Consider the following 18,919-nt stretch of genomic DNA (forward strand, 5'->3'; position numbering starts at 1 on the left):
GAAAAAGAAATATCAGTCTTATTAATCAAAAATGGTACAATAATATTGATCGGTTATTACGAACACTAGACACATGTATGGTTATAGTCATAGAAAACGTACCCTCTCTTAACCGTCCAAACTTAGATCATAGAAAACGTACCCTCTCTTAACCGTCCAAACTTCTCAAACATGATCGGCTTAGGGAAGTTCCAATGTATATTGTTTAAGAAAACAACTGGAAAACAAATTCTACAAACATCCATGCATCTCAAACACCTCATTAGGAAATTATGGCTTTCATCTCTTGGGTATTTGGTCAAAACAGCAAAATTCCCATAAAATCCAATATTTTGGCTACTATGTATCTTTGATTGACAATAGCACAAAAACGAGTACATGGACATATGTTTTTTTGTCATTTTCTTTTATGGTATGAGGTCCTATTTCCAAAAATTCCATATGAGAAAAAATTAAATACAAGAAAGTTTTGACTTCTCAGAGGACTACATCCTTAAAGTGAATAGTCGGGCAAAGAAAACCAGTCTAAATGCGTTCATTGGCCTTCCAAAAGTTCTCACATATTAATACGACGGTCAAGTTCTGCTTAGTTTCCCAGTTCTGACCATTAAAGTAAAGAAAAGTTGAAAGCATCGAAAGCGAGGCTGTGTGGAAATGTAACCACGGACATAGTGAGCCGGGAGGACGTTTTAGAATTCCCATACTTTAAATTAATTTCTTCGTACGCAGACAGATTTTGACGAGAGATTTTATTTTTCCATTTCATAAGAAATTATACTGGATACATTCACACCATTTTTACCGACTTTAGCCATCCTTGCCCGACTGTTCACTTTAAAGATGCTCCACCGCCGACAGAGCATAAATGATATTCATCATTTGAACAATAATTGGTGTTTAATCGTGTATATATATGTCTAATTAACACAAAAAATAATATAAAATAATTTTATTTGCTTTTGGTGTATGCGCAATCAGTACTTCATTCCATATAGGATATAGTGCCACGGAATTTGTTCGGGATGCAATTAATTATTTTTCATATTTTTAACTAGAATTAGAAGCTCAAGCTTTTCAATGGTGGTAATGGTGTAAAGTAAGTAACTTTTGTAACTGAAGAAAAATACTAAATCGTCTGTTCCTGTTTTTAATAGTGAAAAAAATACCATTTGTCAGCGGTGGAGCAACTTTAATGAATATTATACAATTACAAATTCAGCAGTTTTTTGCACCAGATAATCTGTGTTAAACGAAATTGTGTCAATTGCAATTTTTCTGTGTATTATCATCTGGTATCATATAACTGATACTTTCTGTCATACGGCTATGTCTTAAATATCGTAAGACACACGTATTATACTGCTGTTTCATGCCTTTTTAGTCAACAGCCAAAACCTTTTTCCTGAGGCGTTGGGACCAACCCGATGAACTGTTTTGTTATCTGAACCGCAATCTTAAATTTATCACTGAGCTTCTGGTGAGAAAGGCTTTCTCCGAATACCGGTATTTGAGTCGATCCGGCACGCCAGTGTTTATGACGTCAACATTAAATTATGACGTCAACAAGAAAGCGCATACTTAAACGTTCCGCACCGGGCAACAGTCAAACTATTAACCGGTCAGTAGTCGAAATTACGTCCCTTACATTTACATAGAGAGTCAGGTAAGAGAAATTCTATGATGATGTCGCAGGTAATAATGACATCATGATCAATTTATGACGTCGCACGATTATCTTGGTATACGGAAATGTCAAATTCGAGCCTCTTTTCGCCACTATTATATAGAAACGAAATTCAAAAGTTTCGTCTATATTTCCATTAATACAGAAAGAAAGGCTCGTGGCATATCAAACCATTTAACTCCTTTTAAAACATTCCATATCATATAGCTAGTCATGTAGGATCTTTTTTATATAACAATTGCGATGAATTCGTCATTGTGCATACATGTACTGGGATAAAATTTGATTTACAAGTATAAAATGGGTACATTTATTTTTACTATATGACATATTTATAAAGACCAGTGCAAATGGAAATCTACTCATCGAATATCGGAATTATGTGATTGTCATAGTATTATATCTGCATTAAAAACCTTTTTTCCAAATTCAAATATTTTTTATCATTTAATATTTGACAAAAGGCTAGGCCTATATACGTCATCTCCTCCATTGAGAAAGCAAATTATAGGTCACTGCCGTAGCCTTATTTTAATGTACATATCGATAATCAGAAGACGAAGTGAAATATAGCAAGATCAATTTGAATTTGATTTAACAGAAATGTGTTATATAATGATAGCTCAAATATGAATGCCTGCCAAGCCCAAAAAAAGGGGAAACATGTGATCTAACAGAATTCGATATCTGACATATCATAAATCCCAATTATACATTTGTATGTTCCAATTCCTCATTCTTCACATTTATTCATATCGGATGAATAAGTTGCCGATTTATGCAATATGTGCAATAATTAAGACTAAAATGATGTATTAGTATGCAAAGGACAAAAACTATCTAACTAACTATAAACATTTCCCATACTCGAAAATTCTCTTTAAAATGTATAAACTGAGAATTTTTTTTAACTGTAGGCAATATCCTTGAGAGAAAATATATTTCATATTGATGCATCTGCAGTCAAATAATAATACTTGCAGATGTAATTATTAATAGCAAAAATCGTGTTGAAATGAAATCAAATCAATGATTTTGATATGTATGACGACATCAACCTGTCAAAGATTTCAAAATGAACGCTGGGTTCTATTTCCTCGTTAGGTGCATTCGATAACGTAAATCACTGTACAGAAGTATGGTTAATCTAACACGTCATAGTAATTTGTTACAACAAGGTATTCTCAATATCATAATATATGTTGATTGTGATATCGGATTACGACGTTGTATTGCGATCGGTAACATCATTACCATAAAATATGAATATGTTGTCTATAGAATTAAACGTTTAAGCCAAGATTATGATAATTGGCGTGTGGTGTACTGTTATGAAATGAATGAGATTCCGACATCGTGATTTTAAATTTGACGTCGCCTATACCACGCTATGCATAATTATCCCAGATTGCGAAATCCTACCGTCGTATGACTCTTAAGGTAGAATTTGATAGGATGTTAGTGACAGGGATCAATTTTTATCATCACCATTAACAACATACCATAATTAATTCGTGGCGACTTTATTCCGGGTGGTGTAGTGGTTAATCGCCTTTTACCTACCCAGGAGGGGTTCGAACCCTGGTACGGATGTCAAAGCATCAGAGATCACCAGGCACTCCGTTGTAATCCAATCGCGTGCTTCTATCTAGGCCATTGAAAATGAGTTGTGTAAGTCATAATTATTTTTTGTTTCGCAATGTGAAATAGATAAAGTTGATATTTCAACTTAATTCCCCATTTTTATGCTTAATTTCGGTGATTTCATTTCGCGATTTCAAAGAATATGGATCTACCTTACATATTTTTGGCACTTTTTTCGCGACAATGTATTTTCGCGATTTCAACTCGTGTAGAAAAAACGCGACATTAAACTCACACGAAAGTAGGGCAGTTCACAGTACTTGTTTCATACACGAGTCAATTGAATTGTACATTATCATATCTTTTTTTTCTTCTTTGATCATTCATTTAATTATGTAGTATTTACATTGATAAAATTATCAAAACGGAATCCTTATCGTTTGCCTTACTTTTTTATGTTTAATTTATTTTCGAACATTTTACATATACAGATTGTTATCTCACTCACACCATCCACACCTAATCACAACATATTCAGCATTATTTCAATATATTGCCATCTTTATGTATCATTGTAATCCATCACATTCACACCCCTCAGCCTCATCAATGATCATCATTCATACTCACATCGTCATTAGTTAAGCATTTTTTTGTATTTATTTCATTTTTCCAAATTTTTATCAGACAGTTATATAACATATACACAAGATACAACTTTCATTCCTAACACATATTATGCATGTAATTTGTTTTACATATGTCTCAATGTAAAACAAAACATTATCATATCTTGGGTCATGTCTGAGTTAACACGTTTATTATTACAACAAACAACAGTTTGAGTAATCTAAAATGTCAAAATGTGCTGCAAATATCCAGCAAAGGCCGCCATTTTGTCATGAAGTCTTCTAATCCTGACTTCAGGTCATGATGTCAAAATAAAGCAGTCAATGAAGATCGCTCCAGGTTAAATTACACTATTGCCATATGTAAAATCACACATGGGCAAAGTCACTAGATACCAGAGACCTCTGTGATAAAACATGTTGCGCAATATTCGTATAATTTTAGGTACATTATATTTCTCATTGGTCGTCCCAGCGCATGTGTTCTGAGGGAGGGTAATAGTACGTTAAAGTAATTTAATTATGATTATGATTTATTACATATTTCAAATTCGTCGTAACAAAGCATGTATTCTGAGGGAAATAGTACATACAAGTCATTTACCATGCTCTAATGATAGTATATTATATCCACTATAAACACCCTCGCGTCATCTACATACATTACCGGGATACGAGCAATTAACCTGAACTGACGATAACACACTTGTAGGTCCTTTGTTTCCTTTTTTATTTGATAAGCGACGTTAATTAGTTTATATAATTCATGGTATTATTCATCTAGACGCTAAGTGTTAAGATTAAATCATTCTCTTGGTTTGTGGTAATGATTTAATCCTGTATGGTTCTATCTATTAACATAAAATGGCGTCGTTGGTGTCTCTTATCATCTAGTAGATTGTCGTTTATCTGAATGACTAATTATATGTAATTAGAACAATACAAAACGTGTGAACCCTTAAACATATAACATGTTTTAATAAAAATAATCATCAGTTCAAATTCTGTATAATTCACCGATTTCTTTACTATGAAAGATAAACGTATTTATAAAAAAATTCCGCTAATGCATCATTTATATGTGTGAAGATCATGTGTGTTTCATGCGCCTTGTGGTGAAGGCAACGGCTACAATGAGCGATCGCCTCTCTGAGGAAGGCTCTTGGTACTGTCAATAGCCGTGAAAAAGCATAGTTTCTGCTGCTGCTTAACTTTCAGCGAAAAGGGAATGAGACGACTGTTTTCCCGTTGTCATTATAATGTCACCAGGTTGGGTGTACTGTTCGGTGTTTCTGATTTTATATTCCATAGAAATAGCACTGTAAAGTTATATTTGAATCCATTGTTTAATTTTCGGTATCTTATATTAGTACAAATATCTACTAAAATATGATTTTCTTCCATAATTCAAAGAAGAGCATTTTATTAAATAATGAAAGTACGTACCGATATCATAGATATTAAAAAATAGACATGTACTGTTATAATAAATGTAACATCATTCCATCTACCAGTGTCTGTGTCATGATGATGCAAGCGTGAGTCTAACAGAAGATATTTGCATGAGGCCCCATCTCCATCACGTTATAGCGACACCGACCGAACGATTCACATACCACTCCCCAACTCTGACGGAAATAATAGCTTATTTCGACTAAGGCGAACACAGGAAAGGGAATGTCAGGAGTGGCATAAGGAAACCTTAGAGGAAAAAAACTCGTATAAACACCTTTAATCATGTTCTTGGGACAGAAGGTACAATTCTACGACCTCATCCAGATTTTCCGAGACACCCAACTCCAACTTAAGCCAACACTTAAGCTTTCGCCTTGTGTATGTCTCCAAGTTTGTTTCGTGAATTTGAAACGTGACCCGTATCTCGAATTATCTCGTTATATTTACATCAGCTGTTTCACATGTTTTCAAATTAGTCACGATAATAAAAAGCGATCCATTGATTTCAAGATCAAAATTGTAAATATTTTCCAAGAAAGCAATAATATAAAAAATGCATATACATTTTATTCAACTTTTCTCTTTCCATCATATGGAAATGACTCACCATTGATTGTAACTGAGCGATCATCATAAAACTTACAGGTTACAATTCATTCAGACTAAGACGTAAATATAGTACTCTCTGCTCCTAGATCAATGGTCGGTGGATATAGTATGTGACACACAAGGAAATAGACATGTCCAATCCTACCTAGCCAGTGATAACCAGCATACCAGCACAATTATGTTGATAGGGATTACTGGGTAAAGAACAGATTGGTTGATTCTCTGAGCTATGGTATTCATATTTATTACTTTAAATATTCTTTGGTTAATTGTGTTTTTATCTATATATTTTTTAGAATATTTTTAGGGGGAGGGGTGTGTGCTTTTTCTGGTATCAGTATATATGTCTGATTTACTTTTAAACTACCGCGATCAAGTGTATCGTAATGTTTTCTCGAATTCGGTGAAGTTGCTAAATATCGGATTAACTGTTTTTGTTAAATGTCCTCCAGATTTTCCCTTTTTAAGCGTTCAAAATGACTTAAAATTACAAGTTTATTTTTGCGGCGAATAAAAAGTTCACTTAAAGTTTATAAAACTGTGATGTAACAAACGTATCTAGTCAGGATTAGAGTAAACAATTTTACAGTTTTACTTAACAGTTATACCAAATTGTTTGAATTAAACAGAATAATCGACTTATTCGAGATTGAGGAAAGGTAGTACAATTTATTTAAGTCTGACCTTTCGAAACAAAAATCTTTATAGTTATTCCTACCAAGATGTACTGTATGGGTCTATTGTATGATATGGTAGTATCATATCACAAGGAACGGTAATACACAGACATATGTATGTGTGTAGTACGTGTGTAAAAACTACTAGACCTGTCATTTTTATGATCCAGTAAGATCCAATCGCCATTCGTCATACGTCTGATCTCACACACGTCAGTATTGTGATGACTGGTATAAAACAATAACCGGTATTTAACCTAACAGCTTCTTACGTTACGATGTGTATTGGACCTGACGTAAAACAATTGGCTGTACCTTAAGAAATGTCATCGCGTAATACTAGGAGGTCAATGAGGTCATTTGGTGGTCAGACCGCATGTTATGGTCAGTTTTATGAGGTCACAATGGTCTCGTGCCAATGGAATATGTATTTCCCTAATGATTATATCGTACCATGCGACTTCCCACTCACCAATGAACAAAATCTTAAAGCTATATGAGCATTGATTTTCTCAATGATAAATAATGATGAGCTTTTATTATATAATTCAACACCAATTACACAGTATAATTAAAAAAAACTTACGTAATTAATGTGAAACACACCACATATGTTTACTTTATCTCAATTTGTCATCGATGCTTTCAGGAAATGGGCGATGTCATTTTACATATCATTTGCTCCTGCGATTTGACTGCCAGTGTAAAATCGGATTGTCTCTGTTCAGTTCTGAATCAATTTGGTTCAGACTGTTTCCTTTTGTTGGAAAGTTTGGAGCAGGATTCTTTCCTGAGAGATCTCCTCAGTGGGAATTCCCAGTCGTTCATCATATGATTTCCCTACAGCGCTGACTACCTCAGAAAGGTGTTGAGTGTTTATTTCAACTAACGAAATGTCTTCTAGACTCATTCCTGGGAGCTAACTGTGAATAATTATGTATACATATTTTCCTTCTCTTTTCTTCACAATGACATATGTTTTTCTCTAATTTCTGGTAATAACTAATCTCCGTAAGAGGAAAATTAAGAACGATGATGATTCTAAGTGTAATATAAGTCGGAGTACATTTGAGGGTACCATTATATCTTAAAAATTAAATATGATATTTAAAAGATGAGAGAAGAATAGTGGCACCACATATTAATTGATTCATATACTGTGTTAGAAAACCAACCCGGTCTCTGATGGACAACATATGAAACAGAAATATCGATACCATCTGATTTTAGTTAAATTATATACAAAGGTTTTGAGGGGAATTCTCTTTCCCCCATTCGGCAGAAAACATTAGGGTCGGCATTAATCTTATCATCAACACAGATTGGTGCTAGTCCGCATTTTCTGATGACATTGATATGGATATAGCTGATACTTCAATTTTGCTTGATGCGAGTATTTCTATTGTCTTACAAGATACCTTATCAGCCCATAAAGGGGAAAATGCAGCCGCCGTTTGTAACGTCACTTCTGATTGTCTGAGATGATGGCGTTATGATTTCATATACAAAAAAGTCCTGAAATGAATTTTGAATATTTTAAATTATTTTTAGTAAATTGAATTATAACAATTAATTTGAATGTATTTTTTTATGTTTTGGAGATATAACACAAAAATCTGAGTGTACTCTTAATACTTTAAATATTACGTATGGAAAATTTATCCGACCGACCCCTTTGTCTGTGTTTAGACAATACCTACTTCTATTACAATCAATTAAGCATGTAAAATTCAAGACAATTAATAACTTAAACTACTATAATAATCTAACGCCTGTATATATAGTTTATAGACGAAACACAGTCCCGTGAGATTTCAATAAAGGGGAAACATTGTTTTAGCAAGATTTTGGTGTAGCGTTATTTAAACTTATCTTAAAACGGGATTGTAAAGAATAATACTTAGCTTTCGTTCCATGAAAATCATTTATAAGTCCTGGTTGATAAATTATAGTCCAATCGTCGAAATTTTCAATATGGGACAAATTGTTTTATTGCCAGTATTAACATCAAACCTTCGTCGTAGCTTGGCTCATGATGGTCGTGATAGTTGATTGTTGATTTCCTTTTGTGGTGAGAAAACATAAAAAATATTAAACAAATGTCATCGATGCTTTATGCAAAATGAACAAAAAACCCAGTACATCTAATTAATAAAATCAAGATATGATAATATCTTCAGCGATCATGCAAGTGTAGTTCCACATGACACACATCTAATTATTTGTTATTACGTTATGTATGATAAGACAAGAAATATGTGTTCTAATGAAGCGAGGTCATATATATAAATCTTGAAAATAAAGATTTAAAAATATTTTCCGAATGTTTGGCCAGCGTTATCACATAGTAATAGTACGATAGTAGTGAAACATATTGTTAAGAGATAACACCAAGGGAAGCTACTCTTTTTACCTAAATGAGGATCAGCACTGATGTGATACTTTACACACATTATAGACCTGCGTCACATCTGTCTCACATTTCCTTTTTCCTCATGAGATATCAGTTATCAACACCTGCGATACGTAAATATTCGGACTTAGGTGTTTTCCAATTTCTTTTAAATTGTGTGCCAATACCAATGTGATGGCATATTTTCAGTTTTTACTTTGTTTATCAAAATGTATATGGATTAAAACTGAAAGACGATTTCATTTTAACATGTGAACAATATGCTGATTTAGACCTGCCAATTTTGATTAAATTATGTTAAGACATTAAACTGAACTACAATGCACACACATTTTTTCTCATTTTGTTTGTTTGTCAATTTTCAACAATCATTATTATCATTAAAGCAACTAGTATTATTTTTATTATCAAAACACCATAATACTCTTTCTTCACGCATTTATGAAATCAGCACAGATCTTTTTTAAGCTTCAGGTGACTTTTTCTTCCATTGAACCATTGAATTGTCAACGTAGAATTTTGTAGAATTATTCATTTACATGTATTTATTAAACATACATCCGGTGACTTCAAATCGGTGATTAAAATTTCATAATATCACATGTATTAACAAAAGAAATAACATTCTACAGGAACGTAAACAACATTTAATAAATAAAGCATAATGTCATTTACACTTCATTCAGGGATCGTTTGAATTAGAAAGTCCAATTTGATTTTCCACGCGTAAAAGTCCGTCAGGGGAGATAACAACTATACTGATTGGGACAGTCCGGAAGTGATCCTGAATGAGTCGAATCATGGTAGACTGGACGCTCTCTTCTTTATTATTTCTATTTATAGGTATAATTTTTATTCTTGTATCCCCAGATGTTTTTACAACAGATTCGGTTTCGTCCGTTGCCTTCTTCGGTTCAATTCCACTTGCAGTTGTGGAAGTCGGTGGCGGAAGTGGTGTTGGTAAAGGGGGGATTCTGGGTAAAGATGGACGTGGAGTCGGTAGAGAAGGAATTCTGGGTAAAGACGGGCGTGGCGTCGCTAGGGGAGGCATTCTAGGTACATGAGGAAGTGGAGTCGGTCGAGGAGTAAATCTAGGCATAGGAGGCACTGTAACCAAAGGCGCTAAAGTTGGAAATGATGGGCCTATTACTAAATTATTGTCTATCATATTTTTCACAGTTTCCACATCAGGCAATAGATTCGTCGGTATAAGAGCGTTTGAAACAGGTGCTGTTGGGTCAACTCCATGAATACCTGGCTCGCACAATTTTAATGTTTCAAACAGAACCGAAAGGCGTTCGTCTGGCGATATGTCAATACTTGATTCAAGTAACTTAAAGCTGTCTCCCATTAAGCACGGATGAGACCTAGCGGCGACCGAGAGAGAAAAGCATCCTTCATTACATATACGTCGCATTGTGCAATTGGCTAAGGCAGCAGCGGTTTGAAAGTCCCGTCTTAGCGTACTGAAGAAGCTATTGAAATCGCAGTCGTTGACGATCCCGGTTGTTTCCAGCTTACAAAGGGGGATACTCCGGAAGCTTGTACAGGACGTGGTTTCCCAACTCTCCTTGGGGTAGTAGAAAAGAGTCGCAAGGCAAATCTCGTCCGCTTCTCCGAAACCCCAGGAGACATTACTGCGCATGCTCATGGAATTGTATACACAAGACATACGCAGACTGTCTCCCGGAAGAATCTGTATCGGATTCTGATGCCTAGTACAAACAGACAAAAACAGTGTTAGAAACAAAGTGAACTATGTCGATGGATGAAAACAGATAAAAAATGATAGGGGAAACCTAGAAAATCATATATGCTATAAATACTATATATGTTTGCGTTATTATTCCACTTTCAAACAGAATATTGTAAGTATGGATTACCAGTATGCTTTTGGGTCGTCGTAACTGAAAGCATCCTCGTCAGTAATCAAATCCAAGATCTCTCCATTTCGAACAAGCTCTACCTTTTCTCTTCTGCCTACAAAATCAATATGGGTATTCTAAACATAGTTAGAATATATGGAATTATAAAACCTATACGCTATACAGACATTTCAATTGAAAGCTTGAAAATATGATATATCTTTCATATTTTTTCATCGGTCATATTCTACGACTTTCTGGACATTTGAATACCTTTTTGACATTTGAATACTTTCCTCACATTTGAATATATTCTTAATATTGTTGCATTTTTAGTATTTCATATCTTGTCTGGTGAATGTTTCTTTATCTAACAATTTAAATAGCCATAGAGGAAAACTAAGGAAAACATAAAATTAGAACATAATATATATTGTTCCGTAATGGGTTTTTTTCTGTGATCCGTAGGTGAAAATTTTGACGAAGGTCATTCCAGAGACAAAAACGTTACCTAACAAATGCATATGGTTGAATGCCATGGTGATGTAAATGGGAGATCGGATCTGCATGACTGTACATTCCCCGGGGCACGTGCTGGTCACGGTGTGTTCCGGTTGACCGGGCGGGATGGTAAAGTGGGTCGCGCGGAGAACCTTAGTACCTATGTCATATTGTCGTAGGGAATTTGTGTAGTATATGGACATTCCGGAGCTGTCTGTCATCCCAAACCGACCGAAAAGGTTCGTCCAGCGAACCTAAGGAAACATAACATATGTGTGGTTAGAAGTGGTCCATATGTTTTAATTAAAATCTTTTCTCTTTTCAGTTGATCTGTTAATTGTTATCCAATGCATAATAAATATATGCCCGACACACACAACCATGGTTTTATACATTCTAATTATTTGGACAAAATGATAAAGGTTAAATATGACAAATTATTCGGATGTTTAATATCCTTCACTACTATTTGCATAGTTACATGTACAGTTTATACGTGAAAATGTGTATATAGTTCCAGATGAAAAAAAGTCTCAAATTAAGACCACTTTCCCTAGATGATTATAAGCAGTGTGTTGTAATTACAGACGTGAGATGACCATTAGAGTTTTTCCTGTACATGTTTTACCTGTAGAATAATCTGTTTGAAGCCGGTCCCGCCGATCCTGATCCCTCCAGTTCGAGGGAAGCAGATCCCCGGAATCGATCCACCATATCCACCAATGATGTTCTGACATTCTCGTCTCGGCATCCCGTCACAGGCGTAGGGTCGTAGAGTCACAGGGACAGTGGTGCCCTCGTCTGAAATATTAATATAGACTGACATTTATATCAGTTTATGTCTGGGCTCTGTTTCATCAACATTCCTGAACTTAAAGGAATTTTTCAACTTAAAATTCCCATGGACAATTATTATAGAAATAAGAAGAATGATTAAGTTAAGGTAGTAGCTCCAGTTTAAACAATATATATTTCGTATCCCTATATAACACTTTCTAGGTGTACTTAAATATAACTAAGTTGATGAAAGTGTGTATGTTTCGGGTATAGCCTTAAATATTACTTTTGACTACTAAATTGTTGTGTTGCATGTACATTTTGACATATGAAATATATATTGTATATTTAAGTTTAACAAGTTCACATGATTCAGTACAAAGTCATGTCACCAAATAACCACGTCGCTTTGTTTCAAAGTATAGTAGGTATAAGGAGCCTTTGTATGACCGCTTTCGAGTTTACAAAAGCAAGCAGAGCGAGTCATTTTCGACCTTGGAACGCAGACTTGGATTATAAAATATAACATGCACGAGCAATGCCAAATGTTTGATATCTCATATTGTATATCTGTCAAATGAAGTCAAAAAATAGACTGGGTGAATAAGGCTGGCGTTACAGCATGACGTTACTCTCACAAACATCCACGGATGACGTCACAATTTATATTTATCCACATGAACAGACATGTACAGGGTACCTACCGCAGCCATACACGAACATCTGCTGTACAGCGTCCCTGTTGTCTATGACCGGAGTCCCTCCTATCAGATGGAAGTCTCCATTGGTGGGGAGGTTAAACACCATACATACACCGGACTGAAAACGGGTGGGGATCTGGACTCGGGGCAGACGTAACATCCACTGGTATGTATCTAGGAAAGACATCAATAGTGGTTTATTGTATATATACGATATCCTCATCAGTATCTACATAAAGGTAATGGTAAAATTATTGTTCCTATTTTGAATCAATATTGAATTTGATGTAGAGAATGATTTATCCCAATACACCCAAATACACTTTATGTACTTCACAGGACTGTCCTATGGACGATACATGTAGCCCTATTTTACACAAAGGAATTTATTATACCTAACTTCAATTTAGAATGTTCTGATTGGGTTAAACTTAATCACATGACATTGAATAAGTTAGCTGTTTCCCCGGAATTCGAAGGCGAGGGAAATAACCCCTGGGAAATACCCCCGAGGGAAATAACCCCAGGCAAATAACCCCTTGGAAGCTCTGCACGTGACCGGAAGCTGACGTCATCTAAAACGTCAACCAACAATGGCAACCATGTTGCTTTTTTCTTTTTTGCATTCCAACGGATTTAGCAACGTTGTTGTTGGAAAATATCTTCATGGGTTATTTTACCAGAGATATTTTTCTTTTGATTTTGTTCGGTATAATAAAATACTTATGTCCCTATGTGTCGAGATACATCTAGATGTATCCCTCCACAGAAGGCCATAATTGTATAATGTGCTGGAACGTAACTAAAATGAAATATGGGCCAATCGAGTAGACAGGGATATATCAACCCGAGTTGAAGATTTTGACCTTTCAGCCTCGTAATGGTCAGCCGAAATTGTACATGAGGATTGAGATTCCCCTTTCCACTTAACAGACTCATGCATGTTTCAATTGATATATTTCTCAAGTATAAATGTTCTTGGTAACAGCACATAATAAAAGTAATACCAAATCTATAACTGACGAAATGATATGGTTACTGTACTCAACATCGGTACGGAACCATAGCTGCTGTTGATAGGAGGTTCATCAATATGGAATTCAGCCAAATTACTCCTGTTTTCTTAGTAGACGTCAAAACAGCACAAGCCATAACACAAGCCAAGTCTATAAAATGTAACTTACTGTTGATAAGAGGTTTATCAATATAGAACTCAATAATAAGTGTGCAAACTTACTTGGCCCGTTTAACCCCGGACAGGTGAAGTTTGGCCTCATTACCCTCCTCAATGTCCTTATAACAAACAAGGAAGGGTCTTCAGATGATGGTGCCCTTTGGGGTCTTCGCACCTGTTGAACTAAAAACCGCGGTCTCTGATTGACTGTACTTGTCTGTCTTTGATTGGAATTACGGGTCTGTTGCGGTGTCGTTACTGCTGGTGTTTGACGATTTTGGGTTTGAACATTGAATCTTTGGAACGGGTTTTGTCTCGGAGAAGTATTTCTTTGACGGAATCCCATAACTGCACTCTGGTTCCGTGGTATCATTGGAAACGGCGCCTGAGTGTTGGGAAAACGTTGGAAATTTCTCCCGATGTTTTGATTTGGTCGAATGAAAGGTGTCCGTGGAAATGGTATTCGTGGAGATTGTCTAGGTGCTGATAATGGATTAGGTCTATTCATTGTCCGACGGGGAAACACAGGAGAGTTATTATTTACATTTAGCGTATTAACATCCTGTCTCGAAAACTGGTTTCGTAGTTGTAATTGCAAATTATTTTGATTTCGAACCGGAGATGGTCTCCGTCTTAGAGCAAGTGGAATGTTGTTATTGAATACTGCGAATCGTGAATTACCGTTATTCGCGGTTCTTTGTGGAGCAGTCCTAGTGTTTGGTCTAATATTTCCTACTCTACTTTGGTTATTTGTGATCGCACTGCTGCTTGTTGTCAGTGGCGATGCAGGAATTGTGTTGGCTGGTATGTTTGGGGTCGGTATGTTTACACTTGGGACGGTCAAGATTGGAGGAAAAAGAATGGGATTTATATTTGAATTTGGTACCTGGTTAACCGGAGGACTAGGGGTAGGGGGTGCGGGTGTCACATTAGGTATACTGATAGACGACCCTAAAGGGCCTGGGGGAATAGGTGGTGTTTCATGGGGTACGTTATTTGTTTGACTGAAAGGTGGTGACTTCGATCCTGGAGGATTATTCTGTAACGGTGATGTGTTAGAATTCGTCCCACTCTGTGGTAGACTAATGCGTGCGCCGGTTCCTAAACTTAGAGGGTTTATCGGTGCAGGTCTGTTAGGAACTTCTGGTTGAGACATCACACTAGGTGGGATAAGGGGCGGTATAGGACCAGGCGATTTCGGCTCCGGAGCTACCGCTACAGGAATGAAAGGGTTAAAATCACTGGAAGGGTTATCATTTTGAGGTATATTAGTGTTAGCTGGCTCGAGAAGGGGTGTTTCCACTGCTTGTGTTCGAACACGTTTATGAATTACTGATGGGATTGGTGTTGGTGGTGGTGGTGGAGGTGGCGTTGGGGCAGGTTCTAGTTCCGGTGGTGGTTCCGGTCGCTGATTCTGACGAAGTGTTCTTCCTAGAAACTGGAAATTCGGAATGTTGATCAATTCGTCGGGATTTCGCTGCTCCTGTCCAGGTAATGGCGGGGGCTGGAACACCAGATTATTGAAGGGATCCAACAGTTGATTAGACACGTCCGATTGACTTGGGCAAGAAAACTGAGTTACTTCACCGTTAGAGCATGGACTACCGGACGAATCGCAGATTCCTAAAACATATACCCGTATCCACTTTATAAAGCAATATACCATAAACATTTCATTTAAATGTTGATTTTTGAAATCACACTGTCTATTTATCATTTTCATATACTGCCTTCTCCTTGACATTGCCGGAATACACCCACCACAAACATCTTGCTGTATTCGGCAATCACAATTATGTGTTTTTTATTATCATTATTATTATTATTTTTGGTTTGCGTCCAAGAGCTGATAGCGTTGAGGTCCAATGACAAAACAAAAACACAGCATTGGTTTCAGGAAATGGATAATAGAAAAATTCTTCTTTCTATGTTTCCAAAAATGCCAAACATATAACTCAAATACTACTACTTTATGCTCAATTACAAGGTTAGAACTTTTTTGGAGAAAGATACACATAACCTGTACCATTTCTAATGTCTAAAAAGCGTTAGGTTTTTAGAATATGTTTTTTATGTATTTTTGTTCCACCTTGCTGGATGACGAGGAATATTGTTGAAATATTTCTACTTCAGGAATATTTAGTTTTTATACTAATTTAGCAGGATCGCTTTGTCAGTATCTATACAAAAAATAGGCTCTAGGCCATTAGTTTACATATGTTTCGTTAACTGAGTAAATCAAACAGATACCAATAGAACAAATGCAGATTGGCTATTTTGTAACTTATATCTACATGTAGAGGACACGTTCCAAGAAACAAAGATAAACGCAAGATAAACGATGATGGCAATATTTACTATAAAGTACATTTAAATCATTATTTGATATAAAATGGGGCGATACATCTTCAACACCTTATTGCGACATAAATTAAATGTACTATGCAAACAATGACGTACTTTTTTTTAAATACATACCATATGTATTTGGCAAATGAATTAATTACCAGTATAGCTATATACAGGTGAAGGGCATGAGTGAAGTGCGTTACCATTATTGTGGTATAATCATTATAATGTATAATAGATTTTCAAATAGTTACTCCCTCGGATGTCAAGCTAATAAATGTTTCTTTCTTAATCCACAAAGATAGAAACGCCCAGTGACGGTTGTCAACAAACACGAGATTTTATTTATGTTTTTATCATTTACAACCTAATATATTAATAATTCTTTTGATATATCACGAACAGGAAAACCTCACTGAGAGAAATTATGCAGCTTCGTTGGGCAGCCATTGATACTTCACAACTAGAAATATCCGTATGGTAGATTTTCATAGTTTTTTTTTTTTTTTTTGAATTTTTAAACAAAATGTTTTGTTTGGGACCTATTCATGTTCAGTCTATGTAATAGTTATCAAGCTAACATACTTTCCATTGTTACAATATTCATCATCAATTACCAAGTTTATATCTAAGGATAATTCAGTGCCTTAAAAAAGCATATGTGTTTTTTTTCGGATGATAAGTTTGGAACACCAGCCAGGTAATGGATTTGAAAGAATTACATCAATATTGTGTTAAGATGACAAAACTACATAAAGACTACATCATGTCGAACTGTGTTTATGTATAATGATAAACAGTAACAGTAAATGTTAATTATGACATTATAACCACATCCACATAAACATGATGACCCGTGTCACTTCTATAACATCAAGGGACTCCTAGCAATAAGGACGCATATTCCACACTCATGACCTATAAATCTTTTTTATCAGTTATTCATTTGTTAAAAGCAAAAAGGGAATAACCAAATGTTACAAATTAAGATCCCATACATAACGGTATGAAAGGTATGAAAAAGGTACAAAGTCTGAAAAGGTTATTTTATGGACATTTGAATTTAACGCCTGGGTAATTTTATTTGGTATTTATTGCCCCGTGAATGTTAACAAATTGTCTTGACCTTCACAGTAACCGTTGTGTAATTTAAACCAGGAAACGTGAGGCATATTTAGAATAAATCAGATTCTTGTGGGAATTTTGACAATAGGTGTGTATTAAGCCAAAAATTGAAAAAAAAAAAATAAACAAATTTGTTTAAGACGTACCCGGATGTGATTGAGGAAGTGGCAAATTATCTCCACTTCTAGGCGTCCATTCACACCAAGGGTCGCTCAATTCTTCTCCATTTCTCCGCCCATCGTTGTCGGAGTCCATTTGACACAGCCCATATGTCCAATTCTGGAATATATACATTGACTTGTCATAGAATTGTAATATTATATTAGTGACTGATATTATGATTCTCATAATATTAATTTAGTGCAAGTTTGTTAGCCCTTACAATTTTCGTTTTTTCATGACCGCTTTTAAAACTTACAAATCTGTCTTAAAATTAAGAGAAAAAATTGTACAATGTGTATATACTTCGATTTTTCGTTATTGTTATACTATATAAGTACAAAAAAATCGTTATCGATAATAATTGGTAAACCTTTAATAATTCCTCATTTTTATTTTAGTCGTGTATATTTATCAGGAAATTGATGAAACATGTAAAAATAAAAACGTATTGACTAAATGTAGGTTTATTATTATAAGTTTTTTGGTTATTTTTTTTTACAGCGCATACAAATTACACATACATAATTACTGATAAATTTAAAATTTCCCCTACCCATCTCTTTAGAACAATATGTTTTTTTTATCATTTCCCACAGTTTTCAGTCAAGGACTTATGAAAATTACCCTAGGGAGTTTAAGAAAATTAATCCAAAGATATATAGTTAACATATGGATCCGTGTCTTTAACGAAATACGTTTGGGGGCTTTTCAGGCTGATGAAAATATCTTATTATATACTTATTTTTATTTTTAATGACATAGATAATTTCAGCTTGTGTGAATCCTGTACGAAGCACCAAACAAAAGGAATGATATATATATGTCGTCAACTTTAGGTCTACATTTCTATATCCCTATGGCAGCGGTGCTGCTGGTCACATAGGTTAGTACATTGTCCTATTAACTCACATAAATCAAATATAGACGTGATCTGTAACCCTGATGATGTTATATGAAATACGAATGTAGGTGACTAGTTATCTTTTACATATTGTATAAACACTGTATGATATGAAAAACTCGTGGTGTAAAAACGATTTGTAGATGCTGTGGAACCATGAAAACAAAGAAATTTGTTTTATCATTATTAGCATCATAATAAGAAAGTTCTTAATCATGAAACCATATCCACAAGAGGAAATACATACTCTTATATACTGTGTTATCATATAAATATTCGTTTGTAGGTGGTGTGGAACCACGAAAACACAAAT

General features: G+C 35.1%; 1 protein-coding gene across 1 annotated transcript; it reads right to left on the reverse strand.

Moving 5' to 3' along the window:
* Positions 1–9,620: 9,620 nt before the first annotated feature.
* On the reverse strand, positions 9,621–17,929 carry LOC138311076 (uncharacterized). Its single transcript, XM_069252513.1, has 7 exons — positions 17,690–17,929; positions 14,133–15,692; positions 12,899–13,069; positions 12,046–12,218; positions 11,428–11,671; positions 10,935–11,031; positions 9,621–10,766 (listed from the first exon to the last, which is right to left on the reverse strand). The coding sequence occupies exons 1-7, from the start codon at positions 17,889–17,891 to the stop codon at positions 9,734–9,736; spliced, it is 3,480 nt and encodes a 1,159-aa protein (XP_069108614.1). The 5' UTR covers positions 17,892–17,929; the 3' UTR covers positions 9,621–9,733.
* Between the last annotated feature and the right edge of the window lie 990 nt (positions 17,930–18,919).

Source organism: Argopecten irradians, chromosome 16 (genome assembly GCF_041381155.1).
Source record: "Argopecten irradians isolate NY chromosome 16, Ai_NY, whole genome shotgun sequence".
NCBI classification, from domain to species: domain Eukaryota; kingdom Metazoa; phylum Mollusca; class Bivalvia; order Pectinida; family Pectinidae; genus Argopecten; species Argopecten irradians.

Bases quoted from the DNA above. Each gene is read 5' to 3' on its own strand.
- LOC138311076 (XM_069252513.1), bottom strand. From the start codon at position 17,891: ATGAGAATCATAATATCAGTCACTAATATAATATTACAATTCTATGAC. The intron at 15,693-17,689 runs GTACGTCTTAAA...TATATGTTTTAG, and splicing joins ACTTCCTCAATCACATCCGG to GAATCTGCGATTCGTCCGGT. The intron at 12,219-12,898 runs GTAGGTACCCTG...TTAATATTTCAG, and splicing joins GATGTTCGTGTATGGCTGCG to ACGAGGGCACCACTGTCCCT.